The sequence below is a fragment of the Leuresthes tenuis genome, unplaced genomic scaffold, assembly GCF_036924035.1.
Source record: "Leuresthes tenuis unplaced genomic scaffold, fLeuTen1.0.hap1 SCAF_13, whole genome shotgun sequence".
Lineage (NCBI taxonomy): Eukaryota > Metazoa > Chordata > Actinopteri > Atheriniformes > Atherinopsidae > Leuresthes > Leuresthes tenuis.
Window position 1 is genome coordinate 33,490,024 of NW_027325367.1, and position 25,939 is coordinate 33,515,962.

General features: G+C 43.4%; 2 protein-coding genes across 2 annotated transcripts in view; both read right to left on the reverse strand.

Annotated features, from left to right (window-relative positions):
- Window positions 1-287: 287 nt before the first annotated feature.
- mfsd4b (major facilitator superfamily domain containing 4B) lies at window positions 288-5,447 on the reverse strand. The gene is made up of 4 exons (XM_072362825.1): window positions 4,953-5,447; window positions 2,888-3,056; window positions 2,682-2,798; window positions 288-2,356 (listed from the first exon to the last, which is right to left on the reverse strand). The coding sequence occupies exons 1-4, from the start codon at window positions 5,235-5,237 to the stop codon at window positions 1,074-1,076; spliced, it is 1,854 nt and encodes a 617-aa protein (XP_072218926.1). The 5' UTR covers window positions 5,238-5,447; the 3' UTR covers window positions 288-1,073.
- A 2,502-nt stretch (window positions 5,448-7,949) lies between these two features.
- Window positions 7,950-25,939, reverse strand: part of slc16a10 (solute carrier family 16 member 10) — a 39,464-nt gene continuing 21,474 nt past the window's right edge. The window contains exons 2-6 of the mRNA XM_072362817.1: window positions 21,316-21,460; window positions 19,064-19,487; window positions 13,838-13,981; window positions 12,255-12,483; window positions 7,950-11,099 (exon numbers count right to left, since the gene is read on the reverse strand). Of these exons, the coding sequence (XP_072218918.1) occupies window positions 10,870-11,099; window positions 12,255-12,483; window positions 13,838-13,981; window positions 19,064-19,487; window positions 21,316-21,460 (1,172 nt within the window). The 3' untranslated portion in view covers window positions 7,950-10,869. The remainder of the gene's footprint in view (window positions 11,100-12,254; window positions 12,484-13,837; window positions 13,982-19,063; window positions 19,488-21,315; window positions 21,461-25,939) is intronic.

Sequence of the window (25,939 nt, forward strand, 5' to 3'; positions counted from 1 at the left end):
TGCTCATTTAAGCAGCAGCGACACATCGTACTTTAAAGTGTGGGAACCTAATCGGTTTTTAGTTGTTTTTTTTCAAATCTGGGACTGTTGCAATACTGCGTTATTGATCAATTATGTCACGCAGAGTATTATTTCCTTGCACACATGTGGTTTTACGTACGTGTCCATTTTATGGCGCAAAGCAGTCTTCAAATGACAAAGACCTGATGTTCAGTTCACCTGCCAGTCGGACACAGGATCTGTGCATTTGTATAAATGTAAAAAATGAAGATAATGAAGGATGTGCGTTTTGGATTTTCTTGTTTTTAATGAGCATTGTTCTGGGTGGAGGTTTGAGATTGATACAATAAAACAATTCTATGTAATCAAAAGCCTTTCTTTCAGTCATCAGTATTTGACATTCAAGAGAAGACTCACAGTGAGAACCATGACAAAAACTACCATCACACACACATCTGCAACAATATTTAAAGATCTGTGTGGCATGAGGAGGCCTGTGAGTCCTGAAGCAAGGCACTGGGATTTGTGTTCTCTAACCAGCCTAGTGTTTGACCTCACCATGGAGGGAAGTTTATTTAAAACGCTCCAAAACAGTGGAGCTCAAAGTGTGACCTCATCACCAGCAGGAGCTCAAAGTGTGACCTCATCACCAGCAGGAGCTCAAAGTGTGACCTCATCACCAGCAGGAGCTCAAAGTGTGACCTCATCACCAGCAGGAGCTCAAAGTGTGACCTCATCACCAGCAGGAGCTCAAAGTGTGACCTCATCACCAGCAGGAGCTCAAAGTGTGACCTCATCACCAGCAGGAGCTCAAAGTGTGACCTCATCACCAGCAGGAGCTCAAAGTGTGACCTCATCACCAGCAGGAGCTCAAAGGATACGCAGCCAGTGTCGTATGAAACCCCAAACTTACTGTCTGTGGCTGAGAAGCTGCTTGTTTCAGTGCTTATCTAGTAAATGGGCCACGGTACAGACATTATGCAGCTTTTCAGCCTTGGGAACAAATGTGCTGAGTCATGGCTCTTCTCTGTAGGACCAGCAGCACTTTCGAGTCACAGGTGGAGCCGTAGTTTTCAGTCTCTTTTCTCCCTGTTCAGAGAGAGCAGCGCTTTGCCTCTGGGGGAGTCTCCCATCAGGGAGATGGATGCTCCGCCTCCCGGCTCTGCCAGCTGGCTGTCTGGCGCAGCAGAGGAGAACGTCAGGCCAATGACGTCAGGAGGAGACGACACCTTGCTGGGTGAACTGACGAGGCTTGATGTGTCGTCCATTTCAATGACCTCAAAGTCTGCACCGTTCCACTGATCAGCTTCATTGTCCGGCTCCTCTTCCTCCTCTTCGTTGGCGCCTGAGTCCAGCAGCGCCTGCCGGTATTCACTGTCGTCGGTGTCCGGTGGGCCCCTGGCGCGGGGCTTCCTGCTCTGGCTACTTGGTGCTGAGGCCAGCTTGTACATGACTGGGAAGATGATGGAGGTGAACGTGGCTGTGATGAGTGACAGGTACATCAACGAAGGTTCATTCTGGAACTTTCCCAGCAGGAAGCCTACAAGTGCAGGCAGTACCATCTCACCCAGAGCTGCCCCCACCACAAAAGCTGCCGCCGTGCGGCCGGTAACTGTGGTGTACTGCTCCAACCAGGAGATGCCACTGGGAAAGGTGGTGGCCATGGATGCCCCGTAGACGCCAGTGCACACCCACAGGGCCACACTCTGTTTGCTGAAGAGACAGAGCAGGAGAGTGGAGACCGTGGAGCCCACCAGGCAGAGCAGAATCATGGTGCCCGGGTACATGCAGGCCGCAAAGAAGATGGCGAGCCCTCGAACTGCTGCAAAAGTCCCCCAGAAGAGCGAGTTCAGCCCGGCTGCCTGGGCCTGAGGCATATAGGTGTAGTCCTTAGCAAAGGTAAAGATGAAGGACCCGAACGCTACCTCAGCACCTACATAAGCAAAAAAGAAGAAGAAGAGCAGGACAACCAGAGCCAGGTGGTGTTTAGCCACCAGGGGCTTTCCTGGTGCAGCGTGGGATTTGTCCCGTGACAAGCTGCTGCAGAAGTACAGGATGAAGAAGAAGAAGGAGATGAAAATGAGGAAAGAGCCGATCATGATGTAGGCCCACATGGACTTGAGAGTGCTGCTCTTGCTGTGGATGTAGCGGATGATGGTGGGAGTTTCAGATGCTTTGGTGACCGGAGGGGTGAAGTTGGCTGGTGGAAGCACCGAGCTGCTGTTTCCATCTGTGCCAAACAGCATCTTGGCTACGATAGGAGACACAAAGGCCCCGGCAGCAAAGCTGAAGTGAAGAGCCTGCATGTGAGGGCCCGCCTGCGCACCCCATGTGTTCAGAATGAGCACATTACCACCTGTAAGACAGAGACGAGGGGAAATGCACTTACTGTCATTCTGACACTTCCCTTCCCCAAAAAGCTTGTGACCAAAACAGTCCATCAACAAGCGTGAGTGTTACCCTGAACTGTGTGTCGCTGATCTGTTCCAGAGCAGCAGATCCTTCAGCATGTTCACTCTGAGCAAAGCATGTGCTTCAAGCATCAGTGGAAGCAGGAAAGATACCTTTTATTCACACGTATCCTTGGGCCTGAAGCTGGAATTAGCTGTCCTATCATTTTGGAATTCTACTGATACAATAAGAGTGTTTGTGTTTTTCTTACTTTTCCCCGGGTGTCCTACCTGTATCCAGAGCACCCATCGATATCCCAATGCAGGACATGAAAGCAGTGAGGAGCACAGCCTGCTTACAGAATGGAATAGCATACATTCCAAAAGCTGTGAGCAGTATAGAAAAACCTAGAAGAGGAGAAAAGGCATTGGGTTAAACGAGTGCAAAGAGCAACAGGCTCACCTTCTATAAGAGCAGCATGTGACTGAGGGCTTACCGAGAAGAAGGTGGGCGTTCATGCAGTCAAAGAGGATGCCCCCGACGAGGGATCCCCCAATGTAGCCGGCAGAGCGGCCAACAAAGATGTAGGAGATGTCGCTGATGTTCTTATTCACATTCACTGCCAGATCCTCGAAGGTGGGGCCCAGAACAGAGATACTCATCCCCTGGAAGCAGAGGACAGGGGTTCAGCAGGTTAGAACAGGAAGGAAGCGTATGTGACTGGAGGTCAGCCACATAAACACAGACTGGTCCCAGCTGTTCCTCTTTGTAATGACAGCCACTGGGGTCCTGCTGATGGTGTGGTCAAAGACAACATGGAAATGTGAATCTCTTACCTGCCTACTGCTGAACAAAAACACTTACATTTGATTTCCTTTCAACAAAGTACTGCAGGATCATTATCAGCTCAGTCTTTCTTCAGTAAAGGGTGCTGAATGCCTAATGATGGCTTAATTTTATTATCAAAGCACATACAGTGAAGGTACAGTGAATGCAGCATCATCTGAAGTCTGGGTAACGTTGTAAAGTGAGCTAATGCCAGGTTTATTCTTTTTCTGGGTTTTCTAGTTGGCATTGACTTAGAAGAACTAGTATATGCTCTCAAGCACAAAAAAATCTTTTTTTCTACAATCTGTCCCCTTTTAATAAATTTAGGCTACTGCTGGCAGAGAAACTGGGGTGAACAAACACATCTACAGAAGTGTTGCTGTAGCAGCGTCTTCTGACCTTTGGGATCTGATGAGGCCGTAAAACATTTTTTTATGACGCGTTTGGAGGTGAACCGACTGCTGCTGACTCCACACACCTGACTGTTTCAGCTCTCACAGTCAACTCGGGTGGATGTGCATCGGGTGGATTAAAGAGCAACTTTTGCAGCTAAGGAAATCCTGTTCACTTCAAAATGGTTTCCTGATAACTCCGAGTTTACAGCTCATTAGAGATAACGAACCATCTTTGGAGGGTTAAAGGGGATTTTACTGCACCAGCAAGTGACAGAGTGGATGATGGGGCAGCTCAGGTTAGGCTCCACTCAGAAATAACTTGTGAAGGAGCAATGATGGGCTCGTGGGTGACTTGGGTTGGGGTACAAAACCTACGATAAATCCACAGAAATAACCGCAGCTCTGCTTCTTTAGCAATACATTGTATTACAGTACCTAAAGTACAAGCAGCGGGCATTCTTTTATCTGCTCTCTAAAATACTTCACTTCTGAGCTCCTGTGGCAGACCAAACTCATCTCAGAGGGCTCTGTGGTTCTCAGGTGAGACACGGTCACTCCATTTATTCAACCGCTTCAGTGAAGTTGGTTTTAAGCTGGATGTTAGACGGACGCTCCAACATTTCAAGTGCACCCTTACAGCAAACTTTACAGTAACCACGGAGAGGACCAGAGACACATACACGTCATGACAAATTCTCACATAAGCTTAATATTTCACTAACACAGCGCAGTGCCCACTAAATGATAATAAAATACATATTAGACATTGTTCCTATTGAATGAACCCACATGTAAACCTTTAAAATGCGCAACTCTATTAACAGAGAAGACAAACTGTCTTTTTTTAAAACAACAACGTATGATTGAGTTATCCTTATACCTGAAATTTTTGTCTAAATAATCACATTTGTAATGTATGTATGATATAAATAAAATTTAAAAATAAAGAAAACATCTCTTTATGTAAATATTAGCAGTTTAGCTCAATAGCTCCCAGGTCACGTGATCAATTGACTCAGAATCAGTGTGGGAATATGTAACTACACCGGCCTCAATAGATCCACCTCTGTTTTTACATCCGTTCATAACTGTCGATAACTTTAAACACAGCAGCCTGCCTGTGCTTTAAAAAGCCCACATTTTTATTTTGAAAACAGGAAGTTGGTCTCTCCGTGTGGTTACTGTAATGCTTGCAGTACGGGCGCACTGGAAATGTTGGAGCGTCCGTCTAATTCCAGCTTAAAACCAACTTCACTGGCGCTATTGAACCAAGGGCCTTACAGGTGCATGAAGCACAGCATCACTCGGGATTTGGCTAATGGCGCTCCTAAAACATACCAAGCCCAGGAAAGATCCACAGAGCGCGAGGGTGATGACCCAGCGGGTGCACGGTCCTTGCCCGCCCCTTCCCCCGCCGACCACCTCCACTCGGTCGACGCATCCCGGTTTCGTTGTGTTTTTAACCGCCTTCAGCGCGCTCTTCAGCCCTCGCCCTGTATCCTTCCCCTTGTCAAACAGAGTGTCCTCCTCGTGGTCGTCGATGTCGTCGTCGTCCTCCTCCATCCTGGCGAAGCGGACGTGTTTCTTTTTAATGCCAACGTCTCGCGCGGCGGACGAGGACATACCTGTGTGCCGGTGAGCTGCCAGAATATACCGCTGACGGAAATTTTCTATGGACCTCTTCAGGTTGGGGTTGCCTGCTGTGTCAGAGCTACTTTTTGCAACATACTTCAAATGAAGTCGCTCGTTATAATCAGCGGCCTGAGTGAAGAAGAGGAAAAATGACAGCGGAGAATCACTAATGCGGAGGAGACTTCCTTAATATGTCAACAGTCAGAAGTATGGCAGCTGAAGCTTTGCCAAGATCGTCTATTGAGAAGAAGGCTCGCTCTGTGTACTAAAAGTTCCGAGCTTGGGTTTATCTGCGGTTTATAGCCTTTGTTACTAACTAACTCATTATATTAATCTTAAATTGTGGTTGTCTGGTGTCGGTGATTTCGATGGCTCTGTAAGATCCATTTGAACGTCTAAAAACCGGCCAATATTCACTGTGACTGTAACACCACGTTTGATTTGTTCGTTTGTTTTTTCTTGTTGTTCTCTTATGTATTGCTCCTCTACCTTTCCTGTTATCAGAGTCCAAATGTGTGTGATAATAAATGTTTCTTCAACTAATTCTGGTTAAACTGCGGTTGTAATAACTGTATCAGGACTGTTGGCTGTAGACGTCTTTGTATCTTGAACTTGGAGCACAGTATAGCCTCTTTATGTGTTATGCATCTCTGACTCATTTGACGTGTTAGGTGTTCAAAGCTACAGGAAGTAGTGGGTACCCTCACTCACCCTTACAGTCAGAGGAAACGGCGGCATCTAGTGTTTGGACAAAAGAGATCGTAGGTCCCGAAGTGAAACCTATAACTGGATATATATATACTGAGATAGCAGGACTCTGAGTTGTCCTGGAAGTCTGAGAGATACAGGGTAAACAGAAATGGTGAGAGTACAGTCGCCTGTGGTGCTGCTGATCATCTTCTCAGACAGACAACCCTTCAGTAAATAATCCAAGCGATTGTGGAAGCATCCACCTGTACTTCCTGCAGCTTCTTCCATAGCAGTACAGGTTTAAGTGTATTAAAATCACTGAAGATATCAAAGAGCATTTGATAGGTTAAAGAATAAAAGCAGCAGGTGTAATGGCCAGTAGCTCACTGGGTAAGTTTATTAAAATGCACATAAATGAAAGACTTATGTCCTTAAACTAAGGGTTGTGCCTTCATGGTCAGCTCTGTCCCCTCCCAGCAGGAAGGTTCCTGGTTCAAATCCCAGCTGGTCCTCTTTGTGTATGTGTGGGGTCTCTCCTGGAACTCTGACTTCCTCCCACAGTCCAAAAACATGCATGTTGGGTTAATTGGTGACTCTAAACTGACTCTAGGAGTGAGTGCATGGTTGTTTGACTTGATAGACATGTGAGCTGAGCCACAAAAGGAGGAAATACAAAAGGTTATGTCAATGGCTTCTTATTCATATGTAGCCTAATGGTCATTCTCTAGCAACAAGTGTACAGAACAGAAAATCATGAGAGCTCTAGGTGTCAGATCTAGATCTAGAAGGGTGGAAGTAGCTCAGAACTGGCATCATAAACAGAAAGTGTGAAACTCAAGCAGCTGGAACGTTAAAGTTGCTCCAATCAGTTTTTATGACAACAAATGGTTAAAGAAATATGTCCAGTCACAGCAGTAAATGACTAAAGAAATTCAAATAACAACAGTGGAGAATTCTTATTTTTTATCAGCTGGAGAGCCAGATATGCTGTTCAACACAGGCCTTCAGGACCCTGGGCTGACACCATCTGGACCTGCAGCCTTGTTCTGGTTCGGTCTCTCCAGCTGTGTCTTCACCCGACTGCTGGAGGCAGACAGGCTGGTGGAATACATGTTGGGCTCATTGGCTCTGTCCAGGCTTCCATCAGTCTGATCCTCTTTCACCTTAAAACCTTTTCCATCCCTGACCACACAGCTCTCACGTCTCCCTGAAGGCTTTCTTCTTCATGTTCAGCAGCTATTTCAGGTCACTGCTGATCCAGGGTTTGTTGTTAGGGAACCACCTTTTATATTTGCATAGAATAAATCAAACTTTTATTTTCTCTGATGGAGCATTGGACAAACTGTTGGAACGTAGGACGTCCTGGTAATCTACACACATCTCCTAAAATGACATCGGTGAACTCTCCTTCACGATGACATGTCCAGGATTATACCACCTTTTTATTTAGAAGCACTGTGATACCTCCAGCTTTGCTTATTCCGTTATTCCTAATGTTCCTAAGGCTCTTAAAGCCAGGCAGAGTTGTTGGAGTCTGATAAATGTCTCAGTGAAACACGATCCTGCATTCTCAATATTCTTTGTCCTGCAAGGATTTTTCTGTGTAAGAACGCTCCAAGCTTATTCATTTTGCGAGCGAGCTGACATTCCCCATCAGTATGGGGAGAAGACCCGGCCTGAACATCCTTTGTTCCTACCTGACACCCACAGGGTTTCCTCTCCATATCGTCAGGTATTTGGGACCTTTTTTCATTTATAAATAACCTTGCTAAAGCTCAATTAACTGCTCCTATTTGTAACCAACTCTTGTGTTGGCATGGCAACTCATCATAAAAGATATAGAAAATTGTCAAAAATGCAAAGATAATCTACTCAAGCAGCACAGCTTCTACAGCAATACAGACAAATCTTTCAAAAATCACAAAAAAAGAATAAAATACATGAACTCCTGTTACTTGCTGCCAACTTTGGTGTGACGCATTCAGGCAAAAAGAAAGATGTCGTCAAAGTAAGTAACCAAGTACTGAGTGTTTATGTGCCCTGAAATAAAGAAGCCAGCCACACACACACACAGATGGATATAAGAAAGTCACAGTTTTGTTGATTTTTTTTCTTGTTTTTTTTGTACTGTCTTAAAAATATTAAAAGTTGATTGAGTTTACATACAATCATATAATGTCGTTTGGCACATGTTCTGCAGAGACAACTAAAGGGAAACAAAGAGCTAAGTGATGGTTACTCATGCAGGATACAGGATGAATTATCAGATATCACAAAAAGCTGTGCCTTAAGCAGAAGATTAAACAAAATATGCTAAGCTAGGACAAGGATGGCAAAGACGAGCCAAATGCATCCATGTGCACAGATAATACGAATAAAGCAAACTACAAAGAGCAAGTAAACAATAAAATCCAATAAACTGTGTCAGATGAGACAAAGAAATTACAAAGATTCCAAACTGTCACAGAAAAGCTCTGAGGACTTTCTAAAGAAAGATTACATTCCCAAAGACTTTGGTCTAAAGTCATCATCAAATAATAAGAAGTCTTTTTGCAGCAAAATGTCTCTTTGGATGGCACAGACGCTAAATAAAATGTGAAAATAGAGTAACGAGTAAGCATAATAAAACATTTAAATACTCGTATGTCAACATTAAATTACTTGAGGATGTCAAAAGCACAATAATGGCACAAAAGTGATGAAGAGTCAATTATAATCAAAATCTGCGTAAGAGTAAGAGAAAATATGGAAATGCTAGGTTTCACTTACTCTTAGCACTAAAAAAAAGGCATCTCTGGTTTTGTGCAGCAATTTCGCAATTCAATTTTGCAACAGCCCTGTGATGGACTGGCGACCCGTCCAGGGTGTACCCTGCCTCTCACCCAATGACAGCTGGGATAGACCCCCCCACCCGCCCGCAGTCTGGATTGGATAAAACTGGCACAGAAAATGGATGGAATTTCGTTCAAGAGCAAAGCTTTTGAGAGATTCAACTATGCTGAGCTTTAGGAGTTTTATCAGTGATGGTGTTGTTCCACCTCTAACACTGATGTAGGGCCGGGGGCAGCAGGGCACACCACATGTGGGGGGTTGTGTGTCAAAGAACAAAAAACATCAATCTACAGTTTTCAAAAAACATCTTGGGAGTTTCAAAAAGCAATCTATGGCTGCGAGCAGTGCGAGTCACATGTTCAGATGCTTACACTATGTGCAGGATTCCAGGACAGGATCAACACCATTTGGCCTTCAGCAAAAGAAAACCCTAACCCTAGACAAACATCTGTCAATTATGGACTAATATCCCCTAACAAAGCAAAAAATAAATACAACCAACACCTTCCTCCCAAAGGTTAAAGGACAAGGCACAGAGTTGATGATCAACTGGACTTAACTCTCCTGATGGTCATATGGTCAATTATTAGTCACAGTTCCATACAAGTGGAGCAGGCTGAGTCTCTGAAATGATAAGATATGGTGGGTAAATGTTTAATGGCAGTGGATGCATGCTCAAGACTTTTGGGGCTTTCGTTGTCTTGGTCCTTCTTAAAGGTCATCCATCCAAGCAGGTGATCTGTTGTTGCCTTGGTGACAGCTGCTTTATGACCTGGACCGTGTAAGTTTTTAGATTGTGAATCAGGGCATCAGAAATGTCAAAAAACAAAACAAGGAAAAAGTTTAAATGAACTCCCTCTTCTCAATTTAAAAGCAATTCCATAATGTCAAGGATGTAATCAGTCACTATGGACATGCACAGAAACACCATGGCTATCTGAAGGAAGCGTAAGTTCATCACAACAGTGACCGCAGGTGCATTTATGGTGGCTGTGACAGAGTTATTAAAGGAATAGTTTAACAGTTTAGGCAGTACAAGACATTCCAAACGGTTGTCTGTATGTGCACATCTGTTTTTTAAAGTGAGAGACATCTAAGAAGTCAAACTATGAAAGCAAAATATTGAAGAGCAATTCCAGACGCAGTGTGAACACAAGCAACTTGTTGAATTAGTCACAGTTTTAAGAACAATGGGGCCCCAACGCACGCTCTGCTTGGTTTCCAGTTTTTGATAATGAATCAGTGGTAGTTAAAAGGGACCATCCATATGAAGAGGAACTAATTCATCATTTCAGTTTATACCGTGCTTGAGTTAAATACCACGAGCTAACTGTCTGTGTGTGCAGGTATTAGACTGCTTTCCTGGATCCAGCTTCAGGACAGCGTCGGCATTTCAGATGGAACGCAATTCCACAAGCTGCATCCCTTCAAGTGCCTGAGCATCTTTACGGGTTAGACCCCAGACTAAGATAAAAAAAAGACCTCCTCCCTGAATGACAGCTACTGAATGTCCCTTTAAAATACTGTTAAATCCATTTGTGCAGGTCTGACATGCTTTGGGTGATCCTGTGTGAATTATGATAACAGGCGTTAGAGGAAACCCTCAGAGCAGTTTGTACACATCTGTACGGATAAAAATAAAGCTTAACCTTCATGGCCGCCTTCCTCTCTTGTTTTTAGTCAATAAATGTTCTATTTTAAATCACACCTACATCTAAAATATTTAGTGTTAAGACGTGATTGTAAATAGTAGTTTAGGCTCACATAAGCACAAGGAATGTTAAGGGGGATGGTGTTTTGGTAGGAACACTGACTCATCTTAAGAATAAGCAGCTTTATGGTAAGTTCAGCTTTCCCTTCAGTCATTTTGAATATCAAGTAGTTTTAATCTAATGCATAGCTCTTTACGATCCCATTCTTGTTCCACTGTACTTCAACATATGACTTTGATAAATGTCATTGCTTTGGAATTTAGTCCTACTGAAGATTGTCATTACAATTTTGGTTGAACACGAACAGACGGCATCTTAACACTGCCGGTCAGCGGTGGCCTCATACTGACCCCGCAAGTGTCTCTTTCAGCCTGTTCAGGGGGGGGCACTTAGAGGACAGAATCTCCAGTTTTGTTTTTCACATCTTCCTGAGCCTTCTCATGCTCTATCATATTGTGGGTGACGTCCTTCTCCGTGCTCACAGCCTTTTCCTTTTCTCGTCTCTTGTTCTTGGCCTCCACCCAGGGTATCAAACATAGCAAGATCCCTCCGATGATGGGGGGGATACCAGCCAGGTAGAAGGCCACGTCATAGCTCCCAAGTTTGTCCCTGAGGAAACCTGCAATTACATACAGGCAGAGAAAACGCCTCATTATGACTCTGAATTGAATCAAACCCCCCTTAGAGCACCACCTAAACACCAGGAGTTCACAGGGCAGCACGGCTGGGACTCAGCCTTGACCCACAATCATGATGTGATCATGTGATGGCCGAAAATAAACTGGGCTGTCTGAGGGGAGAGCTGTGTGTTTATTCTCAGCTGGTTGAAAGATGCTAATGATGCTGTCTTGAGTTTAGAATCACTTGAAATTTCATGCCGAGACTAAACATCAGTGAATGGAGGTTGACATGAGACGACGTCCACTTAAATACAAAGGAGGCTCCTGAGTAGGTTAACTGTCGGTTTTCATGCTGTAAAAATGCAGCAAAGACAGGTGCAACATCAATATTATTCATCACTTGTAAAACTGAAGCTCACACAAAGCTTCTGTGATATAAACGCTTTCCTTGTGTGGCGGGTTGGTTAACGTGAATCCACGAGAAAACAATAAATGTCCAAACATTTTAAAAGAACCTGCTTAGACATTTAATATAAAGGTTATCCACTCAAACATATATACTTGTTTTTATCTTTGAGAGAGAGTCTCTTATTCCAACCGACCCATCTGCAGCACTAATCCGAACCTGAATCCAACTCCAGCCTGAAACAGAAACTTGTAAGGTGCAACATTTTGGTCCTCACAATGCTGTCAGTGTGCTCCTGGTTTTCAGCCTCGAGAAGTCCAGAAAAAAATCTCTTTTTCTCTGTCTCACACACATGCATTCTCACATGAGCTAAAGCACATGTTGCCGATATGAAAATAGAACTTAAAGAACTGTGGGAAGCCTATAAGATTTCACAATGCACACCTATGTTCTAGTATTAATGAAGGTCAAGCATTTCCATGTCCATGCAGTGAGTGAACAGCTTTGACTGGAAACAAGTTAACTTTTCTACTGCTCACCCTGCATGTTCAGGGAAAAAAAGTGAGAATGAACTAAAAGCTGTCCGATCTTTGAAATTATATGAGATATTACCAGTAAATATGAAAACAATTATGAAAACACAACAACAGACAGGATTTTCTTCATTTTTCAGACTTGAATATTTTGATGACTTAGATTGATTACAATGTCATGGGCATACAGTGTCTACTCAGTGGTTAGTATTTACCTGCAATAGGGGGACCAACAACCATGGGAACAGACATTAGGCCCAGCAGGAAGCCGATGGCCTGGGACACATCTTTGGCCCCAACCAGCTCAAAGGCAATAGGGGCCATGATGCAGATGAAGCAGCCGTCAAACAGCCCCATCAGCAGACACACAGCAATCAGCCCGCCAAAGATGTTGCACAGCGGGATCATCATGGACATGATGCCGATAACCAGGAAGGAAGCCACCTTGAAGGGAGGAAGGATTCATTTCATTTTTTTTAATTCACTTTATTTAATTGCAGTTCATATAATTTTTGCTAGCTTGATGGTTTAAAACTTTTTATGAAATCAGTCATGATTGTTTGAATTTTCTAATTCAGAAGAGTTGTATCTCCTAAGTGCAAATATTTAGAAACTAGGGCCGGGACTCGATAAAAAAAATTAATCTAATTAATTAGAGGCTTTGCAATTAATTAATCGAAATTAATCGCATTTTAATCGCATATAAATATTTGACCTGAGAACAGTGAGAAGCATTTTTTTTCACATGGATTTTAGTTTATAACATTGAATAATGACTGAATACATAAGCTTAAGCAACAAAACATTGTTTATTTTTTTCAAGGTGGTACTTAACCAACCGTGCTCTTATCAACGCTTTAATACATCCGTCCGTTTAAAAAAAAAAAAAGTATGCCTTTTAATGGACAGGACAGATAAAAAGAGACAGAAAGCAGAGAGGGGGGGATGACACGCAGTAAAAGGCCGTCCGATGCGGTTTCGAACCGGGACTGCAGCGAGGACTGTAGCCTCGAAACACGCGGCGCCTGCACAACCCACCACTACGCTACCGACCATCACATCCGTCTGTTTTTTAAAACAAAAATTTCCCATTCACGGGGTCAACCAGAGCGGTCTCAACAGCTTCTTCGTTCATGTTTAACTATTGTTCACTGGGGTTTGTTGTTGTCTGAAGTCATAAACGTTCTGGTTAGGATGCCCCCTGGACGCCTCCCTGGGGAGGTGTTCCGGGCCCGTCCCACTGGGAGGAGACCCCGGGGAAGACCCAGGACAAGTTGGAGAGACTATGTCTCTCGGCTGGCCTGGGAACGCCTCGGGGTCCCCCCGGAAGAGCTGGAGGAAGTGGCCGGGGACAGGGACGTCTGGGTTTCTCTGCTCAAGCTGCTGCCCCAGCGACCCGACCCCCAGATAACCGGCAGATGATGGATGGATGGATGGTCCAGTTTCAGAAATGTGCACAATGATTATGGTGCACCATCAAAGACTCACAAGCACATAGTTTTAAGCTTCATGCACTTCTTTAAATTCAGTCAGCTTTGTCCTTGTCTTTACTCTTTCTGTCAGTAGATTTTGATCCCAATACTTAGAGATATTACATGTCTAAATTTATTACTGATCTCAGAATTTAAGACTTTCATTAAATTAAAAGCCTTTTAGGACCCCCCACCCCCCTTGAATCTAAGCTCTTTTTGAAGATCTCCTGGTACCTAACCATGAAAGGATCACTTAAATGCTTTTTCAGAGAGTTTCGTTGGTCAGAGCTTTTACATTTATGTGTAGTCTGAGGCCATGCACTCACCTGCAGGAATACTTTGTTGACTCCCTTGACGTAGTCTGCCGCCCTGCCAAAGATGAGTCGGCCCACCCCAGACGTGATGCCAATGCACATGAGCAGAACTTCTTTGTTGGTGTCTGATCCAAAACGCTCCTCCACATGCTTCATCTAATGACAACAGATGAACAAATGACCACAGCGGTCTTACTTTGTAATTCATTCTGGTTGCAGAAGCATAGTACTATAAATCCCATCTAATTCAAACTTATTATGAAGAATTGAGAAGAAAAGAAAAGTGTTAAAGCAACTACAATGGCAAGGCCTTCTGAGTGAGGGAGCTTGTAACTGCTCTAATTCCTTTCAGTTGCATTAGTGAGTTTAATAACCATCTCGACACTATGGGAAAGGCAGTGGTCTGAGGATCTTACAGCAGGATGAATATAAAGAATATCTCCACAATTCAATGAGGAACGCATAATCAATTGTTTAAATTTTTCCTGTTAGTTTTTTTTAGACAATTAACTATGTGACAGGTATGAATGCCAGTTATGTGAAGGAAAACTAACAAGTTAAAACTCAAAAATAAGTTACACTTTGGTTTTTATTGCCTTTCAGACAATATGAACTGAAGATACTTCATATTTTGTCTTGTCAACCTAATCAAATTTGTAAACATACGTGCAGTTTTGCATTTCAGTCCTCCAACACATCAACAAAAAGTTGGGACATTGGCAATTTAGGGCTAGTAATGAGGTAAAGGACTATAATGATGTCATGTCAAATCAACAGGTCAAGTTAACAGCTGAGTGTATGATCTGGTCCTAAATCAGCCTCCATGACAGGCTGAGTCTCTGAGGAGGAAAGATGTTCAGAGGATCTCCAGTTTGTCCACTAATGTGTTCAAAAACAATGTTCCTCAAAGAAAGATTGGCGTCCACTTCTCTGGGCTCGGAGGCATCTGGGATCTGGGATGGACCATCATTATTATTGGGCTGTCCCACAGACTCTCTGAAAAGCCTCCAGCTGATCCAAAATGCTGCAGCCAGAGTTCTGATGAGAACTAACAGGAGAGATCATGTTTCTCCAGTTTTAGCTTCTCTTCATTGGCTCCCTGTTAAATTCAGAATAGAATCTAAGATTCTTCTTCTCACATATAAAGCTCTTAATGACCGAGCTCCATCATATCTTAAAGATCTCATTGTAAGATATTTTCCTAACAGAGCACTTTGCTCCCAAACTGCAGGTTTACTTGTTGTTCCCAGAGTTTCTAAAAGTAGAATGGGAGGTAGAGCCTTCAGTTATCAGGCCCCTCTCTTGTGGAATAAGCTGCCAGTAAATGTCCGGGAAGCAGACACCCTTTCCACTTTTAAGATTAGGCTTAAAACTTTCCTTTTTTACTTTTTGGCAGTTGGGACTATCAAAAGCTTTGAAGAGATCAACAGTCGTTATGAATGCCACGACAGCAGTTTATTTGCAGCAGCTTTATGGAAGGTTTTGTGCTGATGATGTGATACTTTAACTGCAAGGAGTGGTCAGTGTTCTGAATACTGTTGCAGAAACCTGGCTCTGATCATAAGTGAAAGTTTGAAGGGTTTGGCAGCACTGAGACCAAAAAAGCCTGGCGTTTCCTACTGCTCTGTATTGTAGCAGCCATTGCACATGGAGGAGTTTGTTGCATCCAACTTGTCCACATTTCACCATACGTTAGTTTTCTTCCTTTGTAAAGTAAAAGCTTTTCTCTACTTCAGACTGTAAGGAATGCAGCCCAGATGTTGCTTTGGCAGATTATCAGCTGTGGCCATGTCCCTCCTTCTCAGAGCACTAATTTATGAGGCCCTGGGTTTGAGAGCCAGGTAGAGGAAGAACCCTGCTGTGTGGAGTCCTGCCGGTTAGTTTCACCTCCAGGCAGGCTGCAGCAGAGGGGTTCAAATGGCCTGTGTGTCTGTTGTCTCTGTGTCATCCTGTAGGTTTCACTTCCTGCATGACTGCTTGTCCCTCACTGATGATTCACCAGCTTCTCCTTGCTGCCCTCTCCCCCAGTCTTGTCTGTATGTCTGTGCTGAGTGTCTGTCTCAGTTATCATGTGTTTTTCCCTTCTTATTTGACCGTTTGACACTAATCATCATTCCTTACTTGGTTTTGGATTTTTACACGTAGCTGCTGCTTAATTTACTTCTTTACTTTCTTTTACAGAGGAATAAGATAACACAGTAAACATGTGAGTTATGACTAAACAAAGAGGATATATAGATGATGAGATCTGTGAGGTGAACAGCACCATCAGATAGACAGAGGCCCAGCCTCACTGCTGTGATGTCACACTGTTATGTTTACTGGACAGATGTGAGGACAGGATGCTGATGGTGTACAACTCAGCCTGGCAGCTGATCCACAATCCTTCCATAGTAATAAATATAAACTGAGCTTTGAACTATCGAACCTTTGGCTACACTCGTCTACATTTCTTATATTTCCTATAATGTCAGTGTTCTCAAAGGCATTCATTTAGAAGACCAAAGCAACATACCAGTGTGGAACACATGTGGTGTGTGTAGCATCTAGTTTGCTGGGAGAGTGAAACTACTACAGTACAAAAGAAAAAGGTGAAACGTTAACCTTTCTCAAACTGAAATATATCTTTTGGCTGTAGATGACTCAACTCTGACAGCCACTAAAATCTGATGTCGTTGGATGGATACTTTTAACTAATGCTGAAGCTAGTGATATTCATCTTTTATTTTCAGCAATGAAAAGTTGAAAAGCAACAATTAAGAAGTCTGTCTTTCAATAACCTCCCTTCCCTGATAAACTTTAAATCATTTCCTGAAACATCTGGGAGCTGGAGATTTGTTTCTGCAGCTGATTAATCCACGCTTGGTGTGACAGTGATGTCACTTTATCAAAGACCACAGAGTCTTTGATAAACACCAGTCTGACAAGTTAAACTGGCTTCTGCAAAAAAAGATTTAAGATTTAAGATGGCACTCTGCGTGCAGCTGATCACCTGATGACAACGTGATGATTGAAATGACCAAATGCAACTCCCCAAACATTGTGTCTTTATTGGGGAAAGAGCCCTACTGTGCACCAGGCCCACACACTGGAACATATCATCTGAAAATATTGCCAGTGATTGTATGTAGTGATTCAGCCTCTCAGCAAAGGGAGGACATACATTATCTGTTACGATGATAAGATCAAACTTTCTAATGTGAAAACCCTTTTCCACTCACACACCTTTTTACCAAGCCACTCACAGAGTAAACCGAATCATATCTGAAGGTCAGTGTCGTCTCTCAAATCAGCAAAAAGTTGAAAAGTGTGCATCCCAAAATGAACTTTCTCCTTTGACAGACTTCAGATATGCAGCTTGATATGGAAGAAGGAAAGATAACGCTGATGCTGGTGCAGTGCGCCATTCTGCAGTTTGTCCAGGGAAGCTCACCCTCACACACACACAAGCACAGAAAATCATGAAGAGGATTTGGGGCCTGATAGGACTCCCTTCCTGGAAGCCTGAGAATGTACAGTTAGAACTAAGGGCATTCCTTCCAAGTCTTTCCTAAGTTATCTGGGGAAGTGGGGGAACTCTGCTCAGCCCAGTGGTGTCTGAGCAGCAGGCACTGCAGAAGGCCAGTGAAAACACTATTTAAGCTGATCTCTTTCCAATAACAGAGTCACCATGTCCAAATAAACAGTCACCTCCTGGGTATGTCTAACACAACCAGGCTCCTCTCCTCTACTGCCTTCCCAACACAACGTTTTCTCCAGAGTCACAGAGTCCCATCTTATAGGATAAATAGAACTGCCTCGGGGGAATCTGGCAGCAGTTTGCACAGCTATGTCTGGTTTGAAATGAGAGCTGCAGGTTGAGTCTTCCTCTCAGATTTGGCTACATTCACAAGGACCACACAGCCAAAGTGCTGATCGTGGACACATGTTGCTGTGGAGGAGCGGAGAAACTGATGAGACATGCAGTCTCTGTGCTGAACACACTTTTGGCTTCACAGTTTCAAGTGTCTACATGTAATATCATCAGCTAAGCATCTATCAAATGCAAATGTTATGAAGGTCAGAGAGCCTAAGCTACTAAAGCATTTGTGGTATCTAACCATACAGACTGAACATGTCAAATGAATTTCTCACATATCTCTGAGTGGAACATTTCTTCTCCCTATTCATGTCTTAAATGATCATTTTTCCAAAAGCAGTAAACCCGGGAGAGGAGAAGTAACAAGAAAACACCTTTTTTCCTAACATTGTTGAACTGGGGCGGTGCACGGTGCTGTCATGGCCTCACAGTGAGAGGGTTCCTGGTTCAAATCCCAGCCGGGGCCTTTCTGTGTGGAGTCTGCATGTTCTCTGCTGTGTATGTTCTCTCCGGGTCAGGTTAATTGGTGGAGTGTGTGTGAGCACGCATGGTGATTTGTCTCTGTGTGGCCCTGTGATGGACTGGTGACCCCGCCTCTCGCCCAATGACAGCTGGGATAGCATTAACATTAAGACATGTACGGTATGTGGATTTACAGGTACTATTCTGCTCACACAAAATCAAAAGTCACAAACTACCAAAAGGCACAGAAACAGATGATGTGTGCATTGCAGCAGCCATGTGTATGAATAATGTCAATTTAAAGTATCAAAAGACTCAACATGGCAATAATTTAGTCACGAGATGGTGAAACAACAGTGTTTTATGTCATTTTGTGTTCAGTTATTCTAAATGCAAAGGTTAGAATTCCAGTTAAAAGCAAACTTTACAATTATGGTTCAAGGGCTGAAATTGTTGAAATAAGATGTTTATACATGAACCAACAAAAAAACCTATTTACTGTGTCTGAGTTTAGCAGATTTGAGACAGCAGATTTAACACTTGTGTATGGAGAAATCCAGGAAACTGCTTCGAAAGTGTTCGAAACTCTGAGTGTACGTTACGTAAGGGGCACAGAGGCACTCTGCATATTTACACTATACTCCTAAATAGTGAAGTGGTAAGAGTCAGAATTCCTCTGCCTGTGGTTTCAGCTGCCCTTCCTCTCACCTTTCACATTCATATAAATCATAGCGCTGGAATGTGTTTTGATAACTTTATTATTGAAGATTCCTAGCGACCCTCTCATCCTAACTCCAAACCAAACCAAACGGATCCAAAACCACACATCTATATCACACCATGGGTATTCACTGCTGGTATTCCAGGAACACAAATGTTACAGAAACATAAAGTATATGTTAAAGTCACCAACTTACCAGATGAACATAGGGTACAAAGTAGCCATAGAGGGCGGCTGGTATGCCAAAGGCCCAGATGCGGTATCCCACAGACCTCCAGATGTTGGTGTTGAAGATCTGGCTCATACGTGATCCTCCTGTTTGGGAATTTGTAGATTTAACTGGCAGCAGGGGCTTGTAGGTGAAGCCAGCCAGCATCAGAATAAACATAAAGATGCAGAGAACACGCATGGTGTTCTGGAGGCCCACACTTTCGAGCAGATTCGACAGTACGAAGGGCAGTGTGATAGTGAAGAGGCTGCTGCCAGCAGTCACGATGCCATTCACCAGACCCAGGCGCTTCTTGAAGTAGTGGCCCAGAATGACTAGACTGGGCTGGTAGGCAAAAGAGCAGCCACAGGCAAACACAATGCCATAGGTAAAGTACAAGAGGCCCAGGGACCTATGAGGAAAAAGACAAAAAGATGCGTCACACTCGAGCCTTTTGACTCAGAACTGACTTTAACAACAAAAATAATTTAACAAGACATCCTGCAGAAAACTATTAAGATTGTTTGGTGTCAAAGAAGCTCCATCAAGCAGAAAACTAACAGATTAAACCGGAAAAAAGACACTTTTGCTTAAATAACAATAAAATATAGATACAGAATCCACTAAATGTCATACATGGGATTTTATTGATGTATGCACAGAGGCCAGTATCCTCACCTAACCACCTCACTGCACCTCATCCATTACCACTGAAACAAATGAACATTTGACAGGAAGTAGACTGCTGGGATAGGCTCCAGCCCACCCGCTACCCGACCGACGGATTGACGGTATAGAAAATGGATGGATGGATGACAGGAAGTAATTACCGACACAACCTCAAATCAGAAAGCTCTCATAGAAACTGACACATCTGCTCAAACGATGCAACGCTTCTGCACATTTTTCCAACCCTGCCACATTATAACAAACAATGCATTTTACATTGAAAAATGATTCATGTTTCATCCATCTGTTTGAACACCGTTCTTTAACAAAAAAACGAACATCCCATACGTACAAAGAATGAATGATGGATATACAATACAACACATAAAGCAACAAAGGGAACTGGAGCTGAATGCAATAATAGATGATGACTCTTGGGAAAACATATGTTCCAGATGCCACAAGGGGGCTGGAAGCCAACTACACAAAGACTTTGACTGGAAGGTCAAAATTAGGTTCTTCAGGACACCACTGACAACAATCCCAGCAACAAATGTTGGAGGAACTGTGGCAGGTCGCCGACCACACTCATATATTCTGGGACTGCCCGGAATTACAAACATTTTGGAAAAATTGGAACAAATCTTGGCAGTGGACCTTCATATGGACTCTTTGTTATCTTTATTAGATGTGTTTCCTGATCACCTGCTCACCACAGAATATTGCTATCAACTGGATGAAGACTGACCCTCCCATGATCACTCAGCGGTTACAGAAAGTAAAACATGTCCACATGATGGAAGATATGACAGCTCAAAGTACCTGCTTTTGTGAGAAGGTGGACCCACTTACTGAGCATCTCACTTAGGACGCTTCTACACTTATACTGTATTCATTTATTATTATTACTTTATTATTTTTCTAATCTAAAATATCCCCTTCTTTTGGAGTACAGAACTAGATAAGATATGTGCTATACGCTCTCCAGTGCTATCTGTGTGACAGATGAGACCCTCTTCTTAACAAGTTTTTTCTTTGTATTCCTTTGTGATGTTAATAAGTTAAGTTAAAGAAAAAAAAGATTCATGTGTGTGTCCCATTACGCTCACAATGGGCCTTAAACTGAGTTTCAAAGTCCTGATTGGAGTGTTAGCTTTAGAAAAAACCTGCCAACAGTGGAGTCACATGACAGTGTCCTCTGTGAAAGTCACTCGATACTCGATAAGCAGTTTTATTACACAGTGCACCTAAAAGTGATAACCCGGTAACACTGCTTGCTGCTTTGTTTTCTCCCACGTAGAGCAGCAGATTCTACGTCATCACTGACACCCCAGTGTTTATCCAGAAGCTTGTTTTTGAACATCAGTGCAGATGTTACAGTTCTCGCTGCTTTTGGACATCTTTAAATGTAACCTTTCTGACAACGGACCCATGATGTGATAAAAGAAGTTCAGTTGTGTGATTGACATCAGTTTCCAAAGGCAAGAACTGATGATGACTCTGAGCTTCAAAGTAAACAGGAAGGATTCCACGGTGTCTTCATGAAATGACAAATTCAATTCATTTCTTACTTAACAAAGGAGCTGGCCAGCAGGCCAACCAGGCCAACAGCTGCACCACCAACAGCAGTCACTCTGCAGCCGAGAACGTCGGTGAAGACGCTGACGATGGGGGAGCAGAAGAAGATCATCCCCATGGAGAGGGAGCCCACCCATGCTGCAGGAGACACAGAGCCAGACAAGAAGAATTACTGAGACGACCTAATGTGGTGACTTATTATCAGCTCACCTTCTCAACAGATAAGCTGCTAAGAATATCAGTACCTGGTTAGGAGACAGAGATGTTGCAATTACTGAACAACAGTGTTGCTGCTGTATCCACGCACACAGTCACTAACAGGCACAAACACACACTCAGTCTGTGCAGAGACTCCAATCAGTGTTCAGGGGATCAGAGGCCTCAACACAGGAAGTCTGCACAGCAAAGCAAAACTGTGGATGTTTTATTGCACTTTTCACACATAAAAGCACAAAATGCTTTTCAATAAAGAACAGATAAACAACCCCATAAAACAGAGCATGAAATAATAACAAGGAAAAGATCTATGAAAGGATAACATCACATTAGCTGGCTTAACCATAAGCAACAAAACGCAGGGAGAGCGTTCCAGAGTCGGGGGCAGCGGAGGCAAAAGCTCAGGTTCTGGCGACTGGATCTGAGTGTGCGGGAGCCGGCATGGATGTGGATGAGAGCCCTGTAAGTGATGGCGAGCATTTTAAATCCAATCCTGGAGCGGAGCAGGGGGGTGACCCAGTGAGCAACCCAGCAGCGGCATTCTGGATGGATTGTGAATGGTGAAGGATCGTGAAGGAATGAGTATCTCCACGGCCCTCAGCTTGCTAATGTTACAGAGGTGGAAGAAGCATGGTTTTGTCAGTGATTTTATGTGTGTTGAATGACAGAAAATGATCAAATAGCACCTCTAGATTTCTCACAACCGGACAGACTGAAGATGATTATTCTCAGTTTCAGAATCAGCACAAACCAACCCCATTATTTAGGTGATCAGGTGATTATGTCTGCAGAATGTATAAATGCTGTACATCCGAAAGAGTCCTGATCACATTTACATGAACTGTGTTACCGAGGAGCACTGAGGCTGGACTCTATTTTCTTGGGCAGTGTCCCATTTGAATCTGTCTTCTCTACAGTATGTCACATCTTCAGCTGAATGACGTATATAGAGTATATACTATAGCGGTAGTCATAACTGGATGTGGACTGCAGACCAAGCACAGGAAGCATCTGCAGGACTTGCTTTTTGCTTAGTCAGCACTCTTCTCTAAGTCTAAGGTTAAATGCTACCGAGTCACACTGCACCAGTGCCCTTTTTTACAATTCAGCAAAAGCAAACAGTTTTCCTGCAGTTCAGAAAATGGTCAGTAAGATTGTAGATCTCATATGTAGAGTTGGTGGATGGAAAAACACACAACACGCATGCTTATGCACACAGAGCCTTGGAATAGTGCTCTTTGAACATTGGTAGGTATTTCAGCTCTCAGCTAATATCATACATAGTTTACAACATTCTGTAGGGAGTCTTAAATACCATGATGATCTCAGATAGAAACAGTGGAAAAAGTTGTTTACCTACGTTCTGAGCCGGGTTAGATGAAACTCGTGGGAGTGATAGGAGCAGCTGGAGTGTTTTCACTGTCTGCTCTCCACGTGAGCAATGAGAGAGCACTGTTTCAGGTTTCAGTGCTGCTGCTGCTGCTGCTGCTTTGACTGCTGTGTCTTTAGTCTATGAACCCCATGTCAGCCCATGCTGTCAGAGTATCATATCATTATTATTGCTGACAATAACATGTAAGTTACTGTTACACCAAAAGCAAAACAATTGGAACCCGGAAATGGAAATCTGATTACTTCGTGGCCAGGCTCCATCATATCTCAGAGCAACTCTGGAACCTTAAAACTATGTGCTTCTAACTCATTTTGAAGTCCACCACGCTTTGTTATGCAGATTCCTGGGCCTGAACTGTTGTCATTACAGATGAGGTTAAAAAAACACTATGAGAGGATGCGAGGAAGAAGAGCTACGTGTCAGAGGGAGACCCGGGACACGAGTAAACATCAGATTTGACTTTTCTGCTGGGGAGAGCTCAGAGAAACAGGATGGCAGACAGCTGCAGCGTTAGCTTCATTGTTAAGAACTGATCAGCTCTCTGGTTCTGTCCCGTGTGCTTTGCTCGGCTCTGTCGGTGAAGGTTTAAATTCATGAACAGAATACAATCATGATGATTGTGTGGAGGCTGTAAATCAGAGGAGATCGAAGCTGTGGTTGATTCCTGTAACAGAACTGATGGTTATAAACTCCAGACATTTGCTCTAGTGCTCTGTATCATGACTAACAGGAAATATACAACATTAGCCTGTTCATCCCTTTTATGTTATTTTTCAGAGACATGAGTTATAATGATATCGTTATCGCCTCAGTTAGCTCCTCAGTTCTGATTCAGGCCAACATGGAAATATGTTCTTCTCATCTATAATGTTTGGTCAGTTTTAGTCAATCGTGGAATCGTGGAAGTTTGCAGCCTTTCAAAAGGATCTCTGCTATCTTCAATACATGACACTGTAACATGTATGTAATGTACAGTGAGTGATTTCACACATACAACATTTAAATCCTTCAAAAATGTCAATCATAGAAAGCAAACTGTATCACAGATAAACTACAACAAACTATTGCATGTTTGTTCATCACATATCAAAAATCTCATTTTTGTTAGGTCCTGTTACATTAACCCAGCTGGTCTCTTGACATTTTAGGGGGCTTCTGAGGGTTAGACTCTAGGATAATAATATTATAGCTGTGCATGTGCAGGGTTCAGTTGGAGGTTGTTTTTACAAGAGTGGTGTTATATCCCACAACTGCGGGGCGAGTCAAAGAGCAAAATTCTCTCGTAATCCTTTATAGATCTCATGGTTTCCCAACAGAGCTCTTTGCTCTCAGACGGCAGGTGCACTTGGGGTTTGTAGAGCTCCTAAAAGCAGAATGGGAGGCAGAGCCTTCAGTTATTAAAGCCCTGCTATAGTTTAACTAGCTGATCATTTGGGTTCAGAAGGCACAGAATCGAGGGGGTTTCAATCAAACAGATTTGTTGTGATTCATTTGTAGCTAGAAAGCTTTTTATGAATTGGCATTAAATGAATGGGAGCAGTATATGGATACTGTAGTAATATGGAGTAATATGGATTTTAAGCAATTGGACTGAAAGTTATGTTGTTGCAGTATTTTTTTTACCTACAAACTGATCACGCTCCATTGTTTTAACACAGGGTCAGTGCTGTTTTTCATGTTCCTGAACTTGCAACATTCTTCTTTTTACAATAGGCTTCAAGGGGTCCAGAGCAGTCCCCAGCACAGAGCCAGCCACCTTTATTAGGTTGTTCATTTTCTTTGAGTCCCTGGCATCCAGCTGTATTTTCTGCAGCTGGCTGCAGTGGGGTGTCAGGGCACCTGACCTGTAGTCACTGGGGGCAGATTAATGAGATTTCTTTCCATCTGGACCTGCAGCCTTGTTCTGTTTTCCCTGCTGCTTCTTCACCTGACTGCTGCAGACAGACAGGCTGGAGGGGGCAGCAGAGGGGGTCAAATGTTTCTTGATGTGGGAGAAGATGTTTGTGAGACTGTGTTAAGGTCCATGAGTGAGGTGGAGGGTGACATTATGGGGTGTGATGTGGGTACAGGTGAGGTGTGGCAGCGGGGCAGGGGAGGAACATGCTGAGTGTGGATCTGAACAGAACCTACTGAAATACGCTCAGCTCATTGGCTCTGTCCAGGCTTCCACCAGTCTGATGCTCTTTCACATTAAAGCCTGGGATCTTTTACATCCCTGACCACACAGCTCTCCCAGTGTTCTGCTGGAGCTTGCTTTTTAGCCAGCTGTTACATTCTTTCCCAGCTGTTTTTGAACAGTCCTCAACACTCCCTGCCTCCCTCCCTGAAGGCTTTATTTCTGATGTGTAGCAGCCTTTTCAGGGTTTGTCACTGGGGAAACACCTTACTGTCCTTGTGGGAATAATGCTTTCCACATGGAATGGCATTGATATTATCTTCAGAAACCATTCACTCTCATTAGAATTTGTGGATTTAAAGCATCCCTGCAGATCTTCTTCAGAGCATTTTTTGCACAGTGACAGGTTGCTGCTGAACAATGGGTGCATAGTTGAAGGTGAAGAGAACCAGATTGTGGTCTGATTTTCCCAGTAGAGGATGGGCAGAGGAGCTGTATGCATATTTCACATTTGCATAGAATAAATCCAATTTTTATTTTCTCTGGTGGAGCATTTGACAAACTGTTGGAAAGTAGGAAGTGTAGCAGAGGGTTAGACTTCATTCTCCAAAAATGTCCAAAAATGACAATGAATGTATAGGATTACACCATCTGTTGTTAACTGTATCTCCACCTTTACTTTTGCCACTGCTCCTGATGTCGCTGTCAGCTCATGCCGTCTTAAAGCCAGGGAGAGACGTGTTGGAGTCTATTATGTGCTGCCATGTGCAAATAAAACATATAATACTGCATTCTCGATATTCTTTCTGTGTCCTCCTGAGCCCTCCAAGTTCAGCCATTCTATTTCCTAGCAAGCTGACAAAAACATTCATGTCAGGTTAACTGGTGTCTC

What these genes read in the sequence shown, in the direction of transcription:
- mfsd4b (XM_072362825.1), bottom strand. Translation starts at nt 5,237, where the DNA reads ATGTCCTCGTCCGCCGCGCGAGACGTTGGCATTAAAAAGAAACACGTC. An exon ending in GAACGCCCACCTTCTTCTCG is followed by an intron (nt 2,799 to 2,887) that starts GTAAGCCCTCAG and finishes CTCCTCTTCTAG; the next exon opens with GTTTTTCTATACTGCTCACA. An exon ending in GATGGGTGCTCTGGATACAG is followed by an intron (nt 2,357 to 2,681) that starts GTAGGACACCCG and finishes TCTGTCTTACAG; the next exon opens with GTGGTAATGTGCTCATTCTG.